Here is a 17,785-nt window from a genome sequence, read left to right as displayed (position 1 = left end):
AAAAATATCTATTAGTTATAGAGATACAAGACTATAATATTATTATATAATAAAACATCGGTTATATTTATATATATTTCTACTATATATTCCCTATATACAGCTACTCCAAACTAAAATTAGTCAAAATACTGTTTTAACTATAGAAAATAATAATTTTAATAGAATTTTTAATTAAAAATATACTTTCTTTCTATATATAATTAATAAACAGAATCTTTTAATACTGTTAATAAAGTATTTTTATAGTCAGTTAAGACAGTTAGATTAATTCTAAATTAATTATAGTTAATTTAGCTTACTGTCTACTATACTAGATAAGAATTAACAGTCTTGGCACTAAGTATAGTTAATCTAGATTAACTGTCCAATTTTTAGCTTAACTATGGTTAGGTATAAAAATTCTATTAACCTAGCCATAACCTAGCGGTTAGGTATAACTGACCCCATTAACCTAACCTAACCTGGCCAAACACCAGTCTAAATCTGACTGATTATCTAGTTATATAGAACCCTATATTATCTGAAATATATCTTTTCTATAATTTATTAGATTTACTAGATTGTGTCTATAGGTCTTGTTTAAGAAACGAAAGATATATTAAGTAGAGAAATTAAACTTTCTCTGTACCAAATATTTATCAGAAAACTATATATTTTTCTAATTAGTATAATTCAACCACATATATATGAATTTAAGCTGTTTTTTTGCTATTTTAGAGGTTAAAGTAATTTGTTTCTTATTTTTTTACTTTTTTAAGTAAAAAGTCTTTAAAATCTGCTTAACTGTAGAGGTAGAGATCCCAGAATTACTATCTGTATAGAGAGCTCTGTAGCTTAGTCTAGATATCCTATATACTAAAAAATATATATAGTGTTTAGTAGAATAGCTAAATTTTGTAGGTCTTCCCTTTCAAGGAAATAATTACAAGGTGTGGTTGTATAGAAAATACTTTTTTATTGAATAAATTATACTGTGACTGACACCAAACTGCTTAGCTAATTGAGTCGGTAATATCTGGTTTTCTAGGGTAGATATAATAGCTGTACAGTTCTTATTAGAAAGCTTAGAATTAGGTCTTTGATTTCTACTAATTTCGGTTCCAAAAGACCTTATTTTGATAGAATTATAGATAGTTGAAAAAGTTGCGATTTTTTGATATATTGCGGAAACGCGCTAGTGTCTTCAGACTTTTGACCCACCTTGTACATTACTCTATTCTTGACACAGCGGTTCAATTGTAGAAGTTGTTCCTAATACTAGAGTTTCACGCTCTCTCTACTTTACCAATACTCCCCCGAGGGTATTTCCATGATAATTCCCACTGATGATCACTATCAAAGAGAGAAGGGTATTCCCAGCCCCCCAGATGTAGAAAACAAGAACCCGTGACGCAACCCCTTTTGGGAAAGCTCTCAGACCGCCTTCTATAACATCTGCATGCATCTTCATCCTCTCTGCATTTTTATATCATAATACAGTTTCCTCAACTACATTACCTCTTGCCAGGACCGTAGCCTTTCCAAATATTGCATCGTGGCGGCCCCACCATAAGGCCTAGATGTCGAGTTACCAATATGATGATCATTTCTGCCATGTTTTGCGTCAATCGTATCCACAAATTGCCAGCCACTTCGAGGATAATTGAGACTAAGAATTGAGGAGCCTAGAGTTTAATGGCCTATTTATTTTAAGTCCGAAAATTGTACTCAATGTTGATGGTATTTCATTTGTCGGGAAGGAACTACACTTATATACTAGGCTCGTTACCGACGTCTAACTCACATAGTACAACGAGATATACAATTTCCACACCCGACGCTCCAGCAACAGCTCCCCGCGGGTACAATGTACACATAAAAGGTTCACCATCTTGAAGCCCGACACAAAGGTCCATACGCCTTACCCTCCACCGGAACCTCCCTCCACTCTTCACTCCCAACGCAGGTAGGGCAGTAGAACAGATGATCCGGGTCGTATTCGTCCTTTATAGCCCTAAGCCGTGGATAATTGTCACCGAAAAAGTCAGTCTGCCACCAGGGGTTGTGTCTGTCTCCATCATTGAGGTAACTGCCCATATCCGGGGCTAACACTCTCATTGCGTCAGCCTTTCTATATGTGGTGTCATGCTGCATCTTCTGAAGGGACCTGTCCTCTGCATCTTCGGGCAATATGGACGTTGGGACAGCAAGAAGATACGCTTTCCGCCACGCGGGGTGGACTCCAACGTAGCGATGAGCGGAAGGGTCGGTTGGGTTATCAAGGACCTTTCCTCCTCCGACGAGGAAAAGCATAGTCCATATGGTTGCCTTTTCCGGAACATCGGGGGCATTTGTTGAGGTGATGCGTAGCATCTCTTTGAGTTGCGCCGGGTCACCCGTGAGAGACGACTTATCAAGAAGCCGTGATGTGAGCGTCATCTTACTAAATCCGACATGTTGCTGAGCTCTCGTCGCTGCGGTGTAATAGTCCCCGAATGACGAATAACGCTCCCAGCTCTCCGAGATCATGAGTCCAGAGCCATTGTATTTCCGTAACCGTTGCATAAGAGTGGCCGATACGAATCTTTGTGCTTCTTCCAATCCTTCCTCGCTGTTATCCAGCTTCGCGAAGGCATGAGCGTACCCTCCATTTTCCATGACTGGTACTGGTGCTCCGGCGATAGGAGAATCTACTTTATCAACACCCCATCCGCCATACCCTGAAAAGCCGCCGTCAGATAAGGCGGGATATACAGAAAGAATTTCCGCTACCGCGTCGATGAGTGCCATAGTAGCAGCTAATGGATCTTTGCGGTTGGGTAATGGATATACAACGAGAGTATGCGTAATGGCTGGACGCGACGGATGCGCCTTCAGTGTAGCTGAAACTACTACTCCGTATGTTCCGCCGCCACCCCCACGCAGAGCGAAGAATAAATCTCTGTTCTCACAGGCATTCGCCGTTACGAGCTCACCAGATGCGAGGATAACCTTTAGCTCTAGGACTTGGTCAACAGCAAGACCAAAGTCACGACTGGCGGGAGAGTGCCCTCCACCCTGTAGATAACCGCCGAGGACACCGACCGTCTTTCCATAGTACGTTAGCTATCGTATCTTCCACTGACATATGATTCACTTACTGGATCCTGGCCACCGACGACTATCAAATCTCGCTGGAAAGCAGCAGCGTAGAGATCACCCCAGAGGTAGCCTCCTCGGACAGTGAAGGCGCTTCCTGTCCAGTTGGAGTATCCGCATTGGCCGGGGGGCTGGTATTCTTCATGGTATTCAATACCCTCTTGGATATACTTCAGCCATATCTGCAAACTGCCATATCCTTGGGATCTGTTTGCTCGAGAGTCAGCAGTCAGTCTTTCGTATCGAAGATTACTAAGAGACAGACCTTGCAAGGAGGTCGTGACCGGTATTCTTTATTACGACTCTCAGGTTATGCGTCTTCGCAAATTGAATTCCTTCCGCCACATCTTCTGGTTCTGTGGCATTTATGGTATACACTGGCGCTGGACCAAGGTCACATTCACCCTGTGGTGTTCCTGTCGGTGCTGAAAGGACCGGACAGGCGTAGTCAAGAGGATAGCAATATCCGGTCGGCTGAAGAGATTGGAAGGTGGAATTCGACCATTGGTCAACAATAGTTTCACACAGCTTCTGGTCATCATCCTCTCCATGGTAACAAGGTTCGGCAACGGGTGTGTTTCGGATCAGCTTTCCCAAGACGGCATCGTTCAACTCGGCCCAATCGGTTAACGTAGGCCAGCAATCTTCATTCGGTGCCTATCAAAAGCAACAAGTTAACAAAGCTCAATCCAGAGCAATTGGAAGCGAACTCACGCATTTACATTGTTCACGACCATTACTCTGCCCAAGAAGAGCCAGAAGGCCCAAGGCTACTAAAGATGTACTCCACGCCATTGGTGAAAGACAATGTTAACATCCTACCAGCGATCGAGGAAACGTTCCCCCTAGAAATACAACCTCCCAATCACAGCGGTCAAGGATGGCGGTATCACGAGGCCTCGTCATCGCAAGCCTCATAAACATAAACACAATGAAAACAACCAGCTAGTGCAGCATACTACGCCAGGGGGTCTGTCGAGGCTCATTTACGTGTTCGTGGTGCTGCAGCTGCGGGCGCCGTTGGGATCGACCGATTGGCAGATCGTCGTGCGGGCAGGAGATCCAATATGCAAGATAGCCGCGCTAAAAGGCAATAAATGCAGCTGCACGATTTGAGTATGCCCGATAGATCAGCTGAGGATCACCAGGTACACGTGTGACTGGTGGATTCGTGTGCTGTGACCAAGGAATTATCATTCAAAACTCGTCGGTGATTTTCTTGGCACTTTTTACGGATATCTTCGGTGAGCGGTGCGGCAGGTTCTCCTTGTTCACGAATGTCTGTTGACTCTAGTGTCTTTTTTTCCAAAATGGAATGTCGGTCGCGATCGTATACTCTTGATCCGATGCATCTGAATCCACAATTACCCATAGTATGAGGCTGAAATGGTAGCGTACTGGACAGTGTTGATTCTTCAGTGTTGTATGAGGCCGATGTGACGGGCCGAGAACTCCACCATGCCGGGCTTATGGGGTCTAATGGGTGTACTATCGCATATTTTCACTTTGACATTGAATCGTAGAATAGAACAGAATGTAGCAAATCCCATTTCTTTATATGTCATCATAAACCTCAAAGCAGCACAAGTATGTACATCATGCCCTTGTTGTAACCATGCCAGAATGATCATCCACTCAAAGCATTGTTATGTTTCAGTAGGGTAGACGTACTACAAAGCAAAAGTGCACATAGCCATAGTCTCATTCGTCATCGTCCTTAAACCAATTTTCCACTATGTGATTGACATCATAACGACTAAAACCCATCACCTGCCTCCGGGCATCGATGAGCGCATATCGCTCCCGTACCATCGCGAGAATCTCCTGTCTCAATTCTGCACGGTACTCCTTAGATTCGGACTTGGTGCGCCATAGCCTGGATTCGTACTCTTCTACCTTTCTCAACATGACTTTATCGTTCATAGCAAAATCGTACCCATAGCACACGGGGCAAGACTGATCCACACCGCACCCACCAAAGAGGTCCGGAAACTGCATGGCAGGACCACAGCCGGGACAGTACCAACCATTCATATAGCAAAACGGGCAATGACCACCCCAGTAGTACCGCAGAACATCCCTATGCCAAAACGATTAGGATGCTGCCAATTTTCTCAGGGGGAGGAACATAGCATAGAACAGGTTAGCATACCGTCCATGGGGGTTCACGCGGTATTCAACCTCAGATTCAGCAGGGAAGTCAGTCACATACGCACTGAGTGGGCGGCTTGAAATATCACAGCCTGCTTCAGTGGAAGTGTCATCCCCCGATGCATCTTCGTCTTCCTCCTCGTTATAATAGACGTCTGGACCGGATACTATGCAATATCCTGGTTTGAGACGATAGTGCACCTTCACTTTTTGCACAGTGATGGAGGATGTTTTGGGATTCGAGATATGGCTGTCAGGGGATGATTCAACAAGGAGCATGCAGGGTGTATGCCCTGGGGCGTATAGGAGGATAAGATCGCCCGCAGACACGGCTTCGTTCAAGGTTTCCATCTTCCTAGTGGGGTTAGATCGCATCAGGAGAAGCTTAATGCTGGTAGGGTCTGATTAACGATGCGAGAAAGGGGTGTGAGAATCTCGCCTCTGTTGTGGTGTTGTCAGTTGACAAAGGAATATTTGTCGCGGGATAACCGTGATGTATACTTTGAATCTTCTTTGTCATATTCACTAGGCAGCAGCCCGGCAACCCGGTGGCCTCAGTTTGCCATTAGTTAAAATGGAAGGAGCTGGTCTTTCATATCTGCTTAGACTGACACCCTACGTCATCTTCCTGTGTATTTGCCGTAACCTCAGCTTTCAACAGCACCAAAGTATGGGCCAACCTCTTCCCTCAGTGCCCAGCCGGCAACCACTCCTCTCACCCAGATGACCCCAATATCAGCTTTCACGCACATAGTCCTTTAGACACGGTCCGCAATGGAGGGATTGAATATCTATACTGCCAGATGATAGGCATGTGTCATCCAATCGACAGTTCAGAGGGTTCGACAGGTCATTCATTAGCTTGTAATGACATTGTAAGAGAACTCGTCCAAGCACTGCTAAAATCAAGTAGAAGAAACCAGTGATAAGGAGCATTTGGGCCTTGTGAATGCATCACCAGATGAATAGTTAAAGAGGTAAAATTGGATGTATCACAAGGATAAGGGGTTGACCTCAAATGACGAAAGGCTCATTGTTCAATATACGAGGGCTTCAAAATATTGATGCCCTTGCTGTGTCTTTATGCCTATCTGTGGCTTTCGTACGCTCGGTATTAAGCTCTAGTGTATCGGCAACGGTCCAATTTTGAATACCGGTGGAGGAGAGAAAACTCTTTGTTTCCCATGTTGGAGACCGTACACGGGTTGGAGCGTGATCATATATGGAGAGGTTCCGAGCACTGGTCTAGTCTACAACATGTCTCACATATTCTATCAACCGGCATATGTACAAAGTGCCTATCAATTCAACGCTCAACGAGCAATCTCACGCGTAAAAATATATAATAACCTGAAATATCGATCTCTTCATCAACGGACCACAACCAGCCACTCAAGCTGTAGACGGGGAAAGAGCACCATGAGCTGGTTAAATTACCAATGCACCGGACCAGATATTATAACCCAAGAAACAGCTACAGTAGTGGGTATCTGACGGCCTTGTAGCTCCATTAACATCCTTAACCAAGGACATTGACAATTCCGAGCTTCCTGTTCAGCTTGTTCTTCCAAACACCGAACGTCACTTCCTCCCACAGGAGAACATAATCTTGGGTAATATAGTCTTTTCTGCTCACCTCAGGAGGTGAAGGATAAAGGCAATGTATCTCGTTGAAATACTCGTGGGAAGCTTTATTATATTTAATACAGAAATTATTAGATTACATATCATGGTCGACCTTAAAGGCTCGCCCCGAATATACATGAGCCATAAAATGTCCAACAATTAACCATAGGTATCGAGTCGTGAAGGTACACAACTCGTCTGGGTCCCAGGCTCACCTAGCTGTACGGAAAGCCTCAGATTACGCCCCAGAGATTTCCCCATCCAGGCTTCTGCGGAGTACTATCTCTGGCCGTTGCACGGTCTTTAAGCTCGTCCAACTTTCGAATCTTCTCCTTCACCTCAATGATGTTAGACAGATCTTCGAGCTCCCATCGAATGTTTTGCCAGCCTCCAGAGCGATAGGCTTTGATTATAAACCATAAGGGCAGAAAACATAGAGGCTGTGATCACTTTTGTCAGAATCGAAGGCTCTATGGAGATCCAATGACATCACGTGTTTTGCATGTACATACCGCTAAATAGGCTGATAGGAATAGGGATGCATGGAAGCCATTCCACAATGCCGCTCCGTCAGCAACAATGAGAGTAAACAGACAACCCCCTAAGGCGAGGTACATTGTTACCGGTTGGCCGTGGGAGCGCCATGGATAATAGTCTGGGGCATTGGGACGACGGAAACGGCAGACATGTGCGAATTCGGGGGAATTATGGAGCTCGACTTGATGCACCTTCATGCTATACATTGTTAGTACTGAGTGGTATTCAAACAGGGAAGAGATACGGTAATTGAAAGTGATTAAGCATGGTGGGGAGACAAGCAAAGGGAACGCCTATGCTGAGAATAGCTCACCAATTATAGAAGCGAATAAAAGCCCAACATTCACAAGCCCAGACAATCAAACAGCTTACAGACCCTAGTTGGGATAAAACTTCAAGAAGCTGGCAGCCATGTTAGCATACATTCCTTGCCGAAGATCCATATTTTCGGTCACAGTTTGCTTACACTAGCGATAGTGGTACCCTTCGCATTATTCGGCGACAGATATAAGAAGGGCACCCATAGGAAGCAGCACGAGAGAAACATGGCCCTCACTGGAACTTGGTAGCTGTTTGTCTTGCCGAAGAATGCCAGCCACCGCCACTGCTTTCCGTATATCTTTCGTGTCAAACCAAAGAGTGTGCGGGACGCCACATATAGATTAGTATTGGCGCAGGTAAGGGCAGTGAACAGTAGAATGACATTAAAGAGGTCCGCTAGCCCGTTGATTCCAGATTTCTTCGCGCTAATAACAAAGCCCGAATCACTTGGTCTGTCGGATTTTGGACCGGGGTGGCCCAGCCATCCAGCCTCGGGTAATTGATCAGAGTCCCAAGGCAAGTTCAGGGTCATCACAAACCCCGCGACAAAGTAAGCGATCCACGCAATGAAACTCGTCCAAGTCGCGGAGAAGCGGATGGAGATGAATGGCCACGGTTGTTTCAATTCTTCATTCAAAGGGTCCTCTGCCGAAATTCGCTTTTTGTCGGGACGTGCCTCGAGCGCTGTTGCGGCTGCAATGTCGACACCTACAAAGGAGAAAGCGGCAATGGAAAAGGAGATGCTATATACTATTATTATCCCCTAGTAATCATGTTTTGGAGTAAAGGGGCACCGTACAACAATGCAGTCACCCAGTTTCCCGCCGCTCTATCATCGAACTGAAATATAGATGAGTCACGGTAGTCTGAAAGCGAGTGAGAACTTGAAACAAAGAGAAGGTGCGGTCGGAAGATCTTACATCTAGTGCCAATGTGCCCTTCGCTTCCACCTGTATGCTGTCAGAAATAGGGTATCCTCGGTACACGTGCTCTTACCTCCAACGTTGATCACGATCATTGCCACAGTAACAACAATGGCCCCGAGGATCTTTACTGAACCCCCGATTACTTCTGTAAAACCATAAATCTAAGCCCAATGGTTATTAATATTTAGTGTGTAGGGGACTGTGAGGCATACCTGTACGCCGAAGCTATTAAGAAGAACTAGGAACAATGGCACTATGAACAGGATCACAGTGCCCTGTATTGCCTTGCTTGTGTTCCAGAATTCAACCTCACCCGCAGCAGCCACAATCATAGCAGCAAAGTTCAGACAGTAAGATATCCTATAGAACTGCCGTTAGCAAACACATTTTGCGAAACAGCCTTACTCCGCCCGGTCAATGAGACCCACCAATATGCAATACCGACTGTAGTGCCCAGGTCTTCATCAACAAATGTCCCGACGAACTCCACAAGCGCTCCAGCCACAGGCCATATCGCGAGGAACTCTCCGACACATTGCATGACCAACCAGGCTAGCAGGCCCATGGCTGAGAACGATATTAAGACAGCTGCCGGCCCACCGATTCGCAATATAGATCCACTTCGAAGATAAAGCCCCACGCCGAGGACACCGCTAATCGTGATCATCTAGATGAAAGCACAATCAGTCAGTAAGGTTATTTCAAGTTTGCAGCCAATTACTCACAAACACATGGATTCCGCGCAATCGCCGACTAGAACGTGGCAGCAAGGTTAGCCAATAATTGTCTGAACATGCACATCAATCCCGTATTTCGGTCACCCCTTACTTTACAGTCCGATCCTTCTCATCTAGGAATACTTGATCGGACCCTGCGCCATCGCGTGGATCCACCACTACTGTTACACTTTCCGGTTGTCTGAATGAGATTGAGCTTAGTGAAGGTTGTAGATGTGTTTCCGATCGTCGTGGCTCCGATGTCCCTGGTGATGTCCCGAGTGAAGGTACGGTAAGCATTTGCGGAAGCCAATCAATTTGACTCATATCCAGCCCATCGTGATCTGCACTGCCGTGAGGAGGCATGTTGTCGCAAGCTCAGCCTTTCGTCGCAAGTGGCATGATGAAGATAGGAGAATAAAGCGGCTAAACCATGAAAAAGAGAGCGACACAAACCACAGGGACTACAGGGTCAACTTGAGAGATCATGCACGAGGGCTGGTGCTGCTAACATTATAGTTCAACGCTACGGAGAGTCAAATACGAGGGCATGAGGGGAAACCCTTGAGCACGAGGCTGAGAAGCACAATTTTGTGGGGGTGCTGATAAGCCTCGGAAAGATTGGTTGGACTAGAGAAACCGTGCAGAAAGATACAACTGTCAAGTGTCAAAAGGCCACCAACCACAACACTGCTTCAATGGCAAATATCCTCCTATCCCGATCAGAACCGAGATGACGTTTTGACCACAGCAAACCAAAATCTTTCTTGGAAATTATTACCCTCTGTACCACTCGGCAGAGCCCCAAGGCTGTCACCCAGCATTAAATCTGCCCTTAGCCTCGTATACCACACGGGATGCTGTGAACCCAGCCAAATTCTCGCGATTCTGACTTCTTCGTCACATCCCACTCTAAACACGCTTAAGCATCCTGTGAACGTATTACTACCCTTGGTTGATCGTACTTCCAACAATAGTAGACCGATGATGTTCAAGAGACTCTCCTGGACACCTACCTTCCCTCAAGCGAGTACATCGAATCCCACGCCTCAACCAAGGACACGGCGACAAGACGCGGCTAGCAATTATCTACGGCGAGAAAAGCTCCAAGCCCTGCTAGAGCGACTATTCCCCGATCACCCAGGGCTGAACTTCCACATTCGAGTAAGAAATTCCCAGGGGTTCAAGGAGGATATATCTGGTAACCTTAAGTTTGGTAAAGCTCGATGACGAAATCTGGTCGTTTGATGCACCACGAGAGGTGACCCGTGTAAGTTCCAGTTCCACTTTCTTTGAACCTTTTCCGTTGGGTCTGTGGCTGACAACAACAACAACAGCAGGAACTCAGGTAGGCGTTCTCCGATCTGCGAAATGAGCCTGAGGCTGTGCTAAGTAGCTGACTGATTACACGTTACCTGTTTTAGAGAAGCGTCTGATTGACGATGCTCACTCTGAGTGGTCAGGCTGAGGTGGCAATGGCTGGTGGGAGTAAGACTTCTGGAAGAAAGCGCTTGGTCTTCTTTGAGAAAGGATTGGCGGCGCAGGGCGCTTGGCCATCGTGTTTGCTGAATTTTATTCTAGCACCTGTGTTATTTCGTGACAGTGTGTAGCATAATATAAGCACCGTACTCCAGGCCTTGTTAGCCTGAAAGAGTCAAGTGAATATTACTTTGGTTTTGTTGCTACTATTATATCGTCATATCTAATTGTTTAGACCTCACTATGATTGCATATACCCAAGATGTCAAAAGCTCTTTACCCCACCTATACGATCCTTTCAGTTTGGTGCCCTACCAGGATGATCGTTGCCAAGTAGCAAGCTCTCGCAAATGTTTTCAGGAAGATGAATCGAAAGTCCAAGTCGACTGGACGGATAGCGATTCAGAACACCGCGGTTTGTGTACCTAGGTTACCCTGAGAGTTGACGTTAGGCTGACTCTCGTTGAGTAGTAACCAGAAGCACATTCACCTCATTGGGCGAATTACAAGCACATCAAAAGAGCGCTTCCACAGAGCCGAACGGACTGCGCTTTATGTAGGTCATCCAACATACAAGCAACATTAAGTCACCGGATTTCTAATGAGGTCGTAGATCTATCAATCAAGTGAACTCATGGAGACCCTTAAATGTTACCAAGGAGATGTTCGAGGAAGTAGGAAAATTAACTCGATCTTCACATGTGCTGCATAATCTATCACTTTCTTTCCACGACAAGTTTATGGCTACCGAAGCGGCCTTTAGCAGTGCACCCACGTTTATTTGGAACGAGCAATGTATAGGTGAGTCCACCATGACTACTATGAGATCCTGCCCCAGTATCATAGCGATTAATGCCCATACATTAGAGGTCGCGTATATATTAAAGTATGCCTTTCAAAAGAGCAACAATGACAAGCCCGATTCCTGGACTGTGCGCCAAACGGGTGTCTATCAAAAATATGACACTGCAAGGAATCATTCCACATGGATATTCTTGAATCCAACCAAAGACTGCCTCTTCCAGCAGCGGCTGATGGAGATCCTTATGTCTCCGTTCCAGTGCTCGCAGTTGATGTCGCATCCACTTCTAATTCATAATCTTCTCTTTGCTACATTTTTTCCGACCTGGAGGGAATATATAGGCTCACATGAGGCCACAGTTTTGACGGTCGTATGTCAAGAACACTGCGAATGACCACCTATCAAGCTAACCAACTCGCTTAGTCTAACACGACTATGACAGAACGCATCCAAGACCCCCTCAGGGTCAACCATCATATGCTGACCTCCATTCGCTCCGTGGAATCCCGGTGTCTCCCGCTGCAAGCTCTCTTTCGCTCCTTTGACAAGACACTACTGATCTTGCATAAAGCCAACAATGCATTAAGGGATTGCGGTAGTGTGCAGCATCTACCGTGGCACAAAATGGATCAGCTGCTCGATAACTATGAAAGCCATGCCGACGCCTACTTGCAGGCCGCATCATTCCTTCAAAGTCGGGCGGCAACCATGGCCCAGCTCATTGCAGACACCTTCTCGTTCAAGAATTCTCATACAGCACAGGAGCAATCCGACTATATGTTGGACCTCACTTCATCCACAGTTGACGATTCATCAACTGTCCGCGTTATCACTGTTGTAACGCTCATTTATCTTCCATCCACTTTCATGGCAGTATGCTTGCCCTTGCCGCAGACCCACTCGTTTTGGAACATAGCTGTATCACTGACACAATTCCTTAATACACAGACACTCCTCGGAATGAACTCATTCTTTGAGATGGACCCTGAAACCCACAAGCTCATTGTATCTCCGCAGTTTTGGATATTCGTCGTGTGCGCTGTGCCCCTAACGGCCGTGACAGTGCTATATTGGTGGGTGCGGAGCAAACGTCACCCGAAGCATGCGAAGGGGAAGGTTGAATTGCTAGCATAGGGCGTTATCCAGTCACTAGATTAGATATTGTTGGCGTGCATTTGATGTGAAACACAAGCGTGGCGTTATTTCATTATTTCATCGTTGGAAACGATACATCGTTTAGCATATAGAAGTACAATACTGTGTATGAGAACCGATCTCATGTTCCGTCTGGAAGCTTTACAGCAAGGAATTCGCCCCTCGAAGTGGCCACTACCAACAGAATCTGTCCTCTTGTTGTGCGTGTCAGTACAGCGCTATCTAGGGCCGGCCGATACTGATTCAGGTTGCTGAGCGCTACTTTCGCTGGTTCGGGGTTGCCCGAGATGGGAATTGGCAAGATATAGGTGCGAAGCCGTCGATCGCTCCCATTATCACCTAGTATGATCAAGGTCTCGTCGTCATCACGTACAAACATGTTGACCGCCTGGTTAGGTAGTGTATGGACCTGACGGTCCCAACGCCAAGAGCTGAGGTGAAGGAGGTATTTGCGTTGACAAAGTATAAATAACCGTGGTTCGCGGTTGAAGACAGAACATGCAGTATAGAGAGGTTCATCCACAGAAGCTGGCCCCTGTGTATGTGGGATTTTGACAATTAGCCTCATAGGGCTTACATAAAAAGTGGAGGGCGACAAACATAGACATACCTGAAACCCTATTTTCAGATTTCCGCAGCAAATACCGCTGTATGTGTCCCACGCGCGAACCAAAAGATGTACAGGATCCACCTGGGAAACCATGATAAGGTAGTGATTATCGTTGGAGAAACTTAATGAGCGGATATGTGTCGCTGGGCCAATCATGGAGTCCTGTGAGATGATATTTCCACCACTAGTCATGCTATCAGAGTCTTGGTAGGATGCCGCTGAGTTCGATCGGCTCGATGGAGCCGAGCTATTTCTGCTTTGGATTAGTCTATGGCCTTTTCTTCAAGTAGTGGTTGGGCTTACCCTTCGCTTGCATTGTTCAAGAGATCCTGCGTGGTTGAAAGGTATAAGAGGGCGTCTGAATCAGAGCCTCCGGGGGTTCGTACGATGACGAATGCTGTCAGAAGCCCATCAGCGGACATGGCAACATTCTTGATAGAGCCCATGTGTGGATAGTAGACTCTTGAGCCCTGCAAAATACTATTTCCTTGCGACTCGGATGAGGTGGTGGTTTCGTAAAAGACGCACTAAGTAGTTAGTTGTCGCGACCCCACACTATTGATATTGAGAAATGATAAAGTACCTCGAAGCATGCCCTAGCGAGGCAGACACAGATAAACCCTGAGCTACTTGCAACGCATTCTAATGATGCCCTAGGAATATTTATCACCCGCGGTTTCGGGAGCTGCTCTACAGCGGACAGGATTTCGTCGAGGAAAAATACCTGGACTTTCTGCTGAGACTGAAACAACAAAAGATCGCCGCCCGGTGCAAATGCGGTTCCAAGAATGGGTACACTTGTCTCGATATGGAGTTTCTCGTAGCTAGGAGTATATGCTGATGAGAAGGAAGGTCGTCGCAGCCGCCACCTGCTCCGCGTTTCCGATGGTCGTCGATGAAATACACCACTTATTGATGCTAGCGTATCCTCCACCTCTCTGGAACTAACGCGTTGATCGCGAATAGGGTGCAGTACATATTTCTGCAAAAAGTCGAGTGTTCGTGATACGACCTCGTGCTCCATCGCAAACGAACTTGCTCGCGCTCTGTGCTTTAGCTTCTCGTACCAAGCAATGACTACCGGTGAAAGCTTTGGCTTCCCATGTCGAATTGTGTAAAACTTGTCCCCATGGTCCTGTCTGCGCCGTTGTCTCGCAAATGCCACCACGCCGCTATATCCTGAATCAATATATGACATCACCAAACTGATGATGCACCCAAACGACCAAACATCGCTCGCGGAGCTGACCCGGCCACTAGGCAATGAGCATTCAGGAGCAAGGTAAGTACCTTCCCCTCTTCGATTTAACGTCGACGGCTCCTGGATATGCCTTTGTCTCCCATGGCCTCTTCCTATGATAGGCATTACGAGCTCCACATCAGCTTCGCCATCTAGCCCTCGACCCTTAACCCGGGATAGTCCGAAATCCGTGATTTTCCATGTCTCGGACGGGCCATATGCATCGAAGACCAGTATATTATGTGGCTTGAGATCAAGATGGTAGCATGAAAATACCTCCAACTTTTGGTTCCGAAATTCATGGTGAAGAAACGCCAGTGCTCCGGCTAACGTCACCCCACGCGAGTAGATGTCCTTCTTTTCTTCCCACGTAGACGGAGGAAATCGATCTTCGGAGTAAACTCCGTTCAAGTATTGCCATAAATTGCAGGACGCGAGTGGAAAAAACAAACTATACGTGGGTCCGTATTGCAGACTCGCCAGCGCCACCATTATGTTTTTGTGTCGACGTGGCTGGTCCAGGATCTTGTCCAAAATCTCTTGCTCCCCTCTACCCTCTCGGCGTAACTGAAAGTCTTTTCGTGCAAGCTCCAGTGCTTCTGTATTCGCTGTACGCTCGGATCGTGACTGGAAATGCTGTTCTTCGATGCGTACCTTCCACACCTGACCGAAAGCGCCTTCTCCAATCTTTGTCTCCTGAAGATACGGCAGTGGGCATTGGAGCCGATATTCCTCGTATACGACTTCTTCGCGTTTCATCAGCGTGACGGTGCAGAACCGAAACTGCTTGTGGTAAAATTCGACTCCTTGGAGGGGAAATCGGAAGGTCGCAGTCTCGAGGGGGATGGGGAGTTTTGTATCGGCGAACCGGTCAGCGCCTGTCGCAAGTGCGAGGTCCACGAACTGTCGCACAACATCTCTTTCCTGGCGCCCGCGGGCGAATAGAAGTATTGCAAAAGTCAAGCTAAGGTCCGTTAACGTTCTTCGTAGAAGGTCCGGTACTTGGGTGAGGGGTGTGCCATTAGCCTGACACAGACTTCGCAGCAGTTCTCGCAAATCTTGCTGGTTGCTTTCAAAAACCTTTTTCACGGTGCCGTTGCGGAAGAACCGATGCCGGTTATAGTTAAACGAAGAATTTTCTTTAAGTCGAGTTGTAAATCGCTCGCAAAGCGAGCCGATCACTGCGTCAGTCATGGACGCCGATAGAAAGACGCTCTCGCCTGCCGTGGAAGTAAAGGGACTTTTTCATTCTGCGTAGCTGTCAGTGTTCGGGGATCCCCGCATGCAGCAAACCATGGGAATTAATCTTATTGCGCAGGGGCCGCGTGTGGCTGATACATCATCGCCTTAGCCTTATCGTCAATATCATTAGTGACTGCGACGGGGTGTGATCAGCGCCTCCTACCCGATCACGCGTTCATTTCGCCCGAGGCGCTGCTTTTGTTAACCCATTCAGGTCGACACTTGTCTTGCCATTGGACTAGGCTCAGTTTACAACACATGGTTGACATTAGGAGTATATGCAGTCTGGACGCCGGAGGAAGAAATGAACCCTTTTCAAATCAGGGTCCCAAGAATCACGTGTGCCTGTCGGTAATTTGATAATACCCGATTAATATAATCACGTACTGTAATTTCTTTTCCTAAAATATCTTTCATGCCGCCTTTACATACTCGTCGCTGATTGGCTTAACCCTTGATAGCAGATAAACCCTCCAATCACTTAAGTTCAACTTCCCATAACTTACTCTTAGTATTGCAAAAACTCGGTTTTCTCCTAAATTTTACCCGCATTTTACGGCGGGAAGTACTGGTAGTCCGCCACAAATTTCGTAAAAAAGTCCTCCTATGATATATACATTCGCAGTGAACAGTTCTTTACTTACAATGTTCTATCCCCCTCTTTTTTTCATTTTCTGAAAGGAGCCTCAAAGCTAATACTTAGACAAAATGTTAGTTAATTAGGGCGGGAAAGGCTATTTATTCCCGGGACCTCAATGAACAAACCCAAAAGAAGAACGTGAGATTCCACTCAAGGACAAAAGAGTGGCGCTTCATAATAAGTTGCTATTATACCTAGAAAGTCTATCGGAAAGTTGTTGGAAGTAAAGAAGTTTCGCTTAGTGGTTTCATTGGAAGATATTTATGGACCAAGAAAACAAACTTGAAGTGCCTACTGCCAAGATATATATGTGGCTGTTTATCTAGCTTGTCTGGGGCTGTTCTCGATGGTATAGGTGTATCTGTAACGACTACCACGTAGTACATGTGACTATTTATATTTATCCGCAGCCTGGATTTACTGAGAGATTCTAATTTGGCAATGGATGATATTTAAAATTCGTAATCATCTCTGGGCCCAAGATAGGAAGGGCGTGCTTCTAGACTTGCTATTAACGAGGTACAAGCTACGAAGATATAACATTGTCAACTCCATTCGATATTCTTGAATGTGTCTGCTACACCTGCGGACACTGTCTCAATACTGGATTTGTCAGGTATGTCCCGCTCACGTCGGCAAGGTTGACTATAGGTGTTCTTCAGGGCAATTAGGCATACTGAGAAGAGAAGACATCCTCGCAAAACTAAGAAGCCCCGGATGACTGCGACGATATCAGCTTCAATTGGTTTCCAGGCGACCCCCATACTGAGATTGCACTATTTTATGTAAAAATGGCCCAGAATTTGGGAGGTGGCTTCCCTTCGGTATCCTATGTTCCGTGGGACAAGCCGCCTACGTTGAGCCAAAAGGATCAGAATGAATTTTTTATTTGACACATCTATAATATCCTAAGACGTCTCATCGGCACCTAGGCTGCCCTCCTATTTAGGGTTGGGGTCTTGCATAGCTCCTCTTTCTGAAAGACATTAATTACTAGTAGAATTAGGGCAGAGTTCTTGCGTTACAAATTCGACGGGCTTATTATATCCACATTTAATTCATCATAACTGAAGACCACTGACAACGAGACACATATCGCAATCCGGCCGCGACGACACGCTATCTGGTGCGACTACAAGCATCGTTAAGACCTTGGGTGCCCCTGAAGTGTCTCGAAGCAGTAACTAAGATTGTCTTTACTGGCCGGCCGGCCGGACGCC

The 17,785-nt window shown here is 46.2% G+C and overlaps 6 protein-coding genes across 6 annotated transcripts; 1 reads left to right on the top strand and 5 right to left on the bottom strand.

The window, feature by feature from the left end:
* Nucleotides 1-1,866: 1,866 nt before the first annotated feature.
* BDV38DRAFT_288885 (uncharacterized protein) lies at nucleotides 1,867-3,915 on the bottom strand (the record flags this gene model as incomplete). Its single annotated transcript, XM_032061124.1, has 4 exons — nucleotides 1,867-3,069; nucleotides 3,123-3,327; nucleotides 3,386-3,777; nucleotides 3,835-3,915. 4 exons carry the CDS (start codon nucleotides 3,913-3,915, stop codon nucleotides 1,867-1,869), a joined length of 1,881 nt encoding a protein of 626 aa, XP_031907323.1.
* A 904-nt stretch (nucleotides 3,916-4,819) lies between these two features.
* BDV38DRAFT_290444 (uncharacterized protein) lies at nucleotides 4,820-5,622 on the bottom strand (the record flags this gene model as incomplete). The annotated part of the gene is made up of 2 exons (XM_032061474.1): nucleotides 4,820-5,200; nucleotides 5,273-5,622. 2 exons carry the CDS (start codon nucleotides 5,620-5,622, stop codon nucleotides 4,822-4,824), a joined length of 729 nt encoding a protein of 242 aa, XP_031907322.1.
* Nucleotides 5,623-7,130: 1,508 nt separating this feature from the next.
* Nucleotides 7,131-9,763, bottom strand: BDV38DRAFT_288883 (amino acid permease-domain-containing protein; the record flags this gene model as incomplete). The annotated part of the gene is made up of 11 exons (XM_032061123.1): nucleotides 7,131-7,337; nucleotides 7,410-7,632; nucleotides 7,748-7,836; nucleotides 7,901-8,498; nucleotides 8,555-8,621; nucleotides 8,676-8,705; nucleotides 8,752-8,842; nucleotides 8,894-9,041; nucleotides 9,110-9,348; nucleotides 9,407-9,434; nucleotides 9,510-9,763. 11 exons carry the CDS (start codon nucleotides 9,761-9,763, stop codon nucleotides 7,131-7,133), a joined length of 1,974 nt encoding a protein of 657 aa, XP_031907321.1.
* Nucleotides 9,764-10,522: 759 nt separating this feature from the next.
* On the bottom strand, nucleotides 10,523-10,954 carry BDV38DRAFT_276123 (uncharacterized protein; the record flags this gene model as incomplete). The annotated part of the gene is made up of 2 exons (XM_032058154.1): nucleotides 10,523-10,715; nucleotides 10,848-10,954. 2 exons carry the CDS (start codon nucleotides 10,952-10,954, stop codon nucleotides 10,523-10,525), a joined length of 300 nt encoding a protein of 99 aa, XP_031907320.1.
* A 165-nt stretch (nucleotides 10,955-11,119) lies between these two features.
* BDV38DRAFT_290441 (uncharacterized protein) lies at nucleotides 11,120-12,883 on the top strand (the record flags this gene model as incomplete). The annotated part of the gene is made up of 6 exons (XM_032061473.1): nucleotides 11,120-11,291; nucleotides 11,348-11,432; nucleotides 11,490-11,677; nucleotides 11,744-12,048; nucleotides 12,102-12,551; nucleotides 12,627-12,883. The coding sequence occupies 6 exons, from the start codon at nucleotides 11,120-11,122 to the stop codon at nucleotides 12,810-12,812; spliced, it is 1,386 nt and encodes a 461-aa protein (XP_031907319.1). The 3' UTR covers nucleotides 12,813-12,883.
* Nucleotides 12,884-13,639: 756 nt separating this feature from the next.
* BDV38DRAFT_290436 (kinase-like domain-containing protein) lies at nucleotides 13,640-16,477 on the bottom strand (the record flags this gene model as incomplete). Its single annotated transcript, XM_032061472.1, has 4 exons — nucleotides 13,640-13,661; nucleotides 13,747-13,970; nucleotides 14,027-15,903; nucleotides 16,432-16,477. 4 exons carry the CDS (start codon nucleotides 16,475-16,477, stop codon nucleotides 13,640-13,642), a joined length of 2,169 nt encoding a protein of 722 aa, XP_031907318.1.
* Nucleotides 16,478-17,785: the final 1,308 nt, after the last annotated feature.

The sequence above is a fragment of the Aspergillus pseudotamarii genome (assembly GCF_009193445.1).
Source record: "Aspergillus pseudotamarii strain CBS 117625 unplaced genomic scaffold BDV38scaffold_119, whole genome shotgun sequence".
Taxonomy (NCBI): Eukaryota; Fungi; Ascomycota; class Eurotiomycetes; order Eurotiales; family Aspergillaceae; genus Aspergillus; species Aspergillus pseudotamarii.
This window is presented reverse-complemented; position numbering and strand designations above follow the sequence as displayed.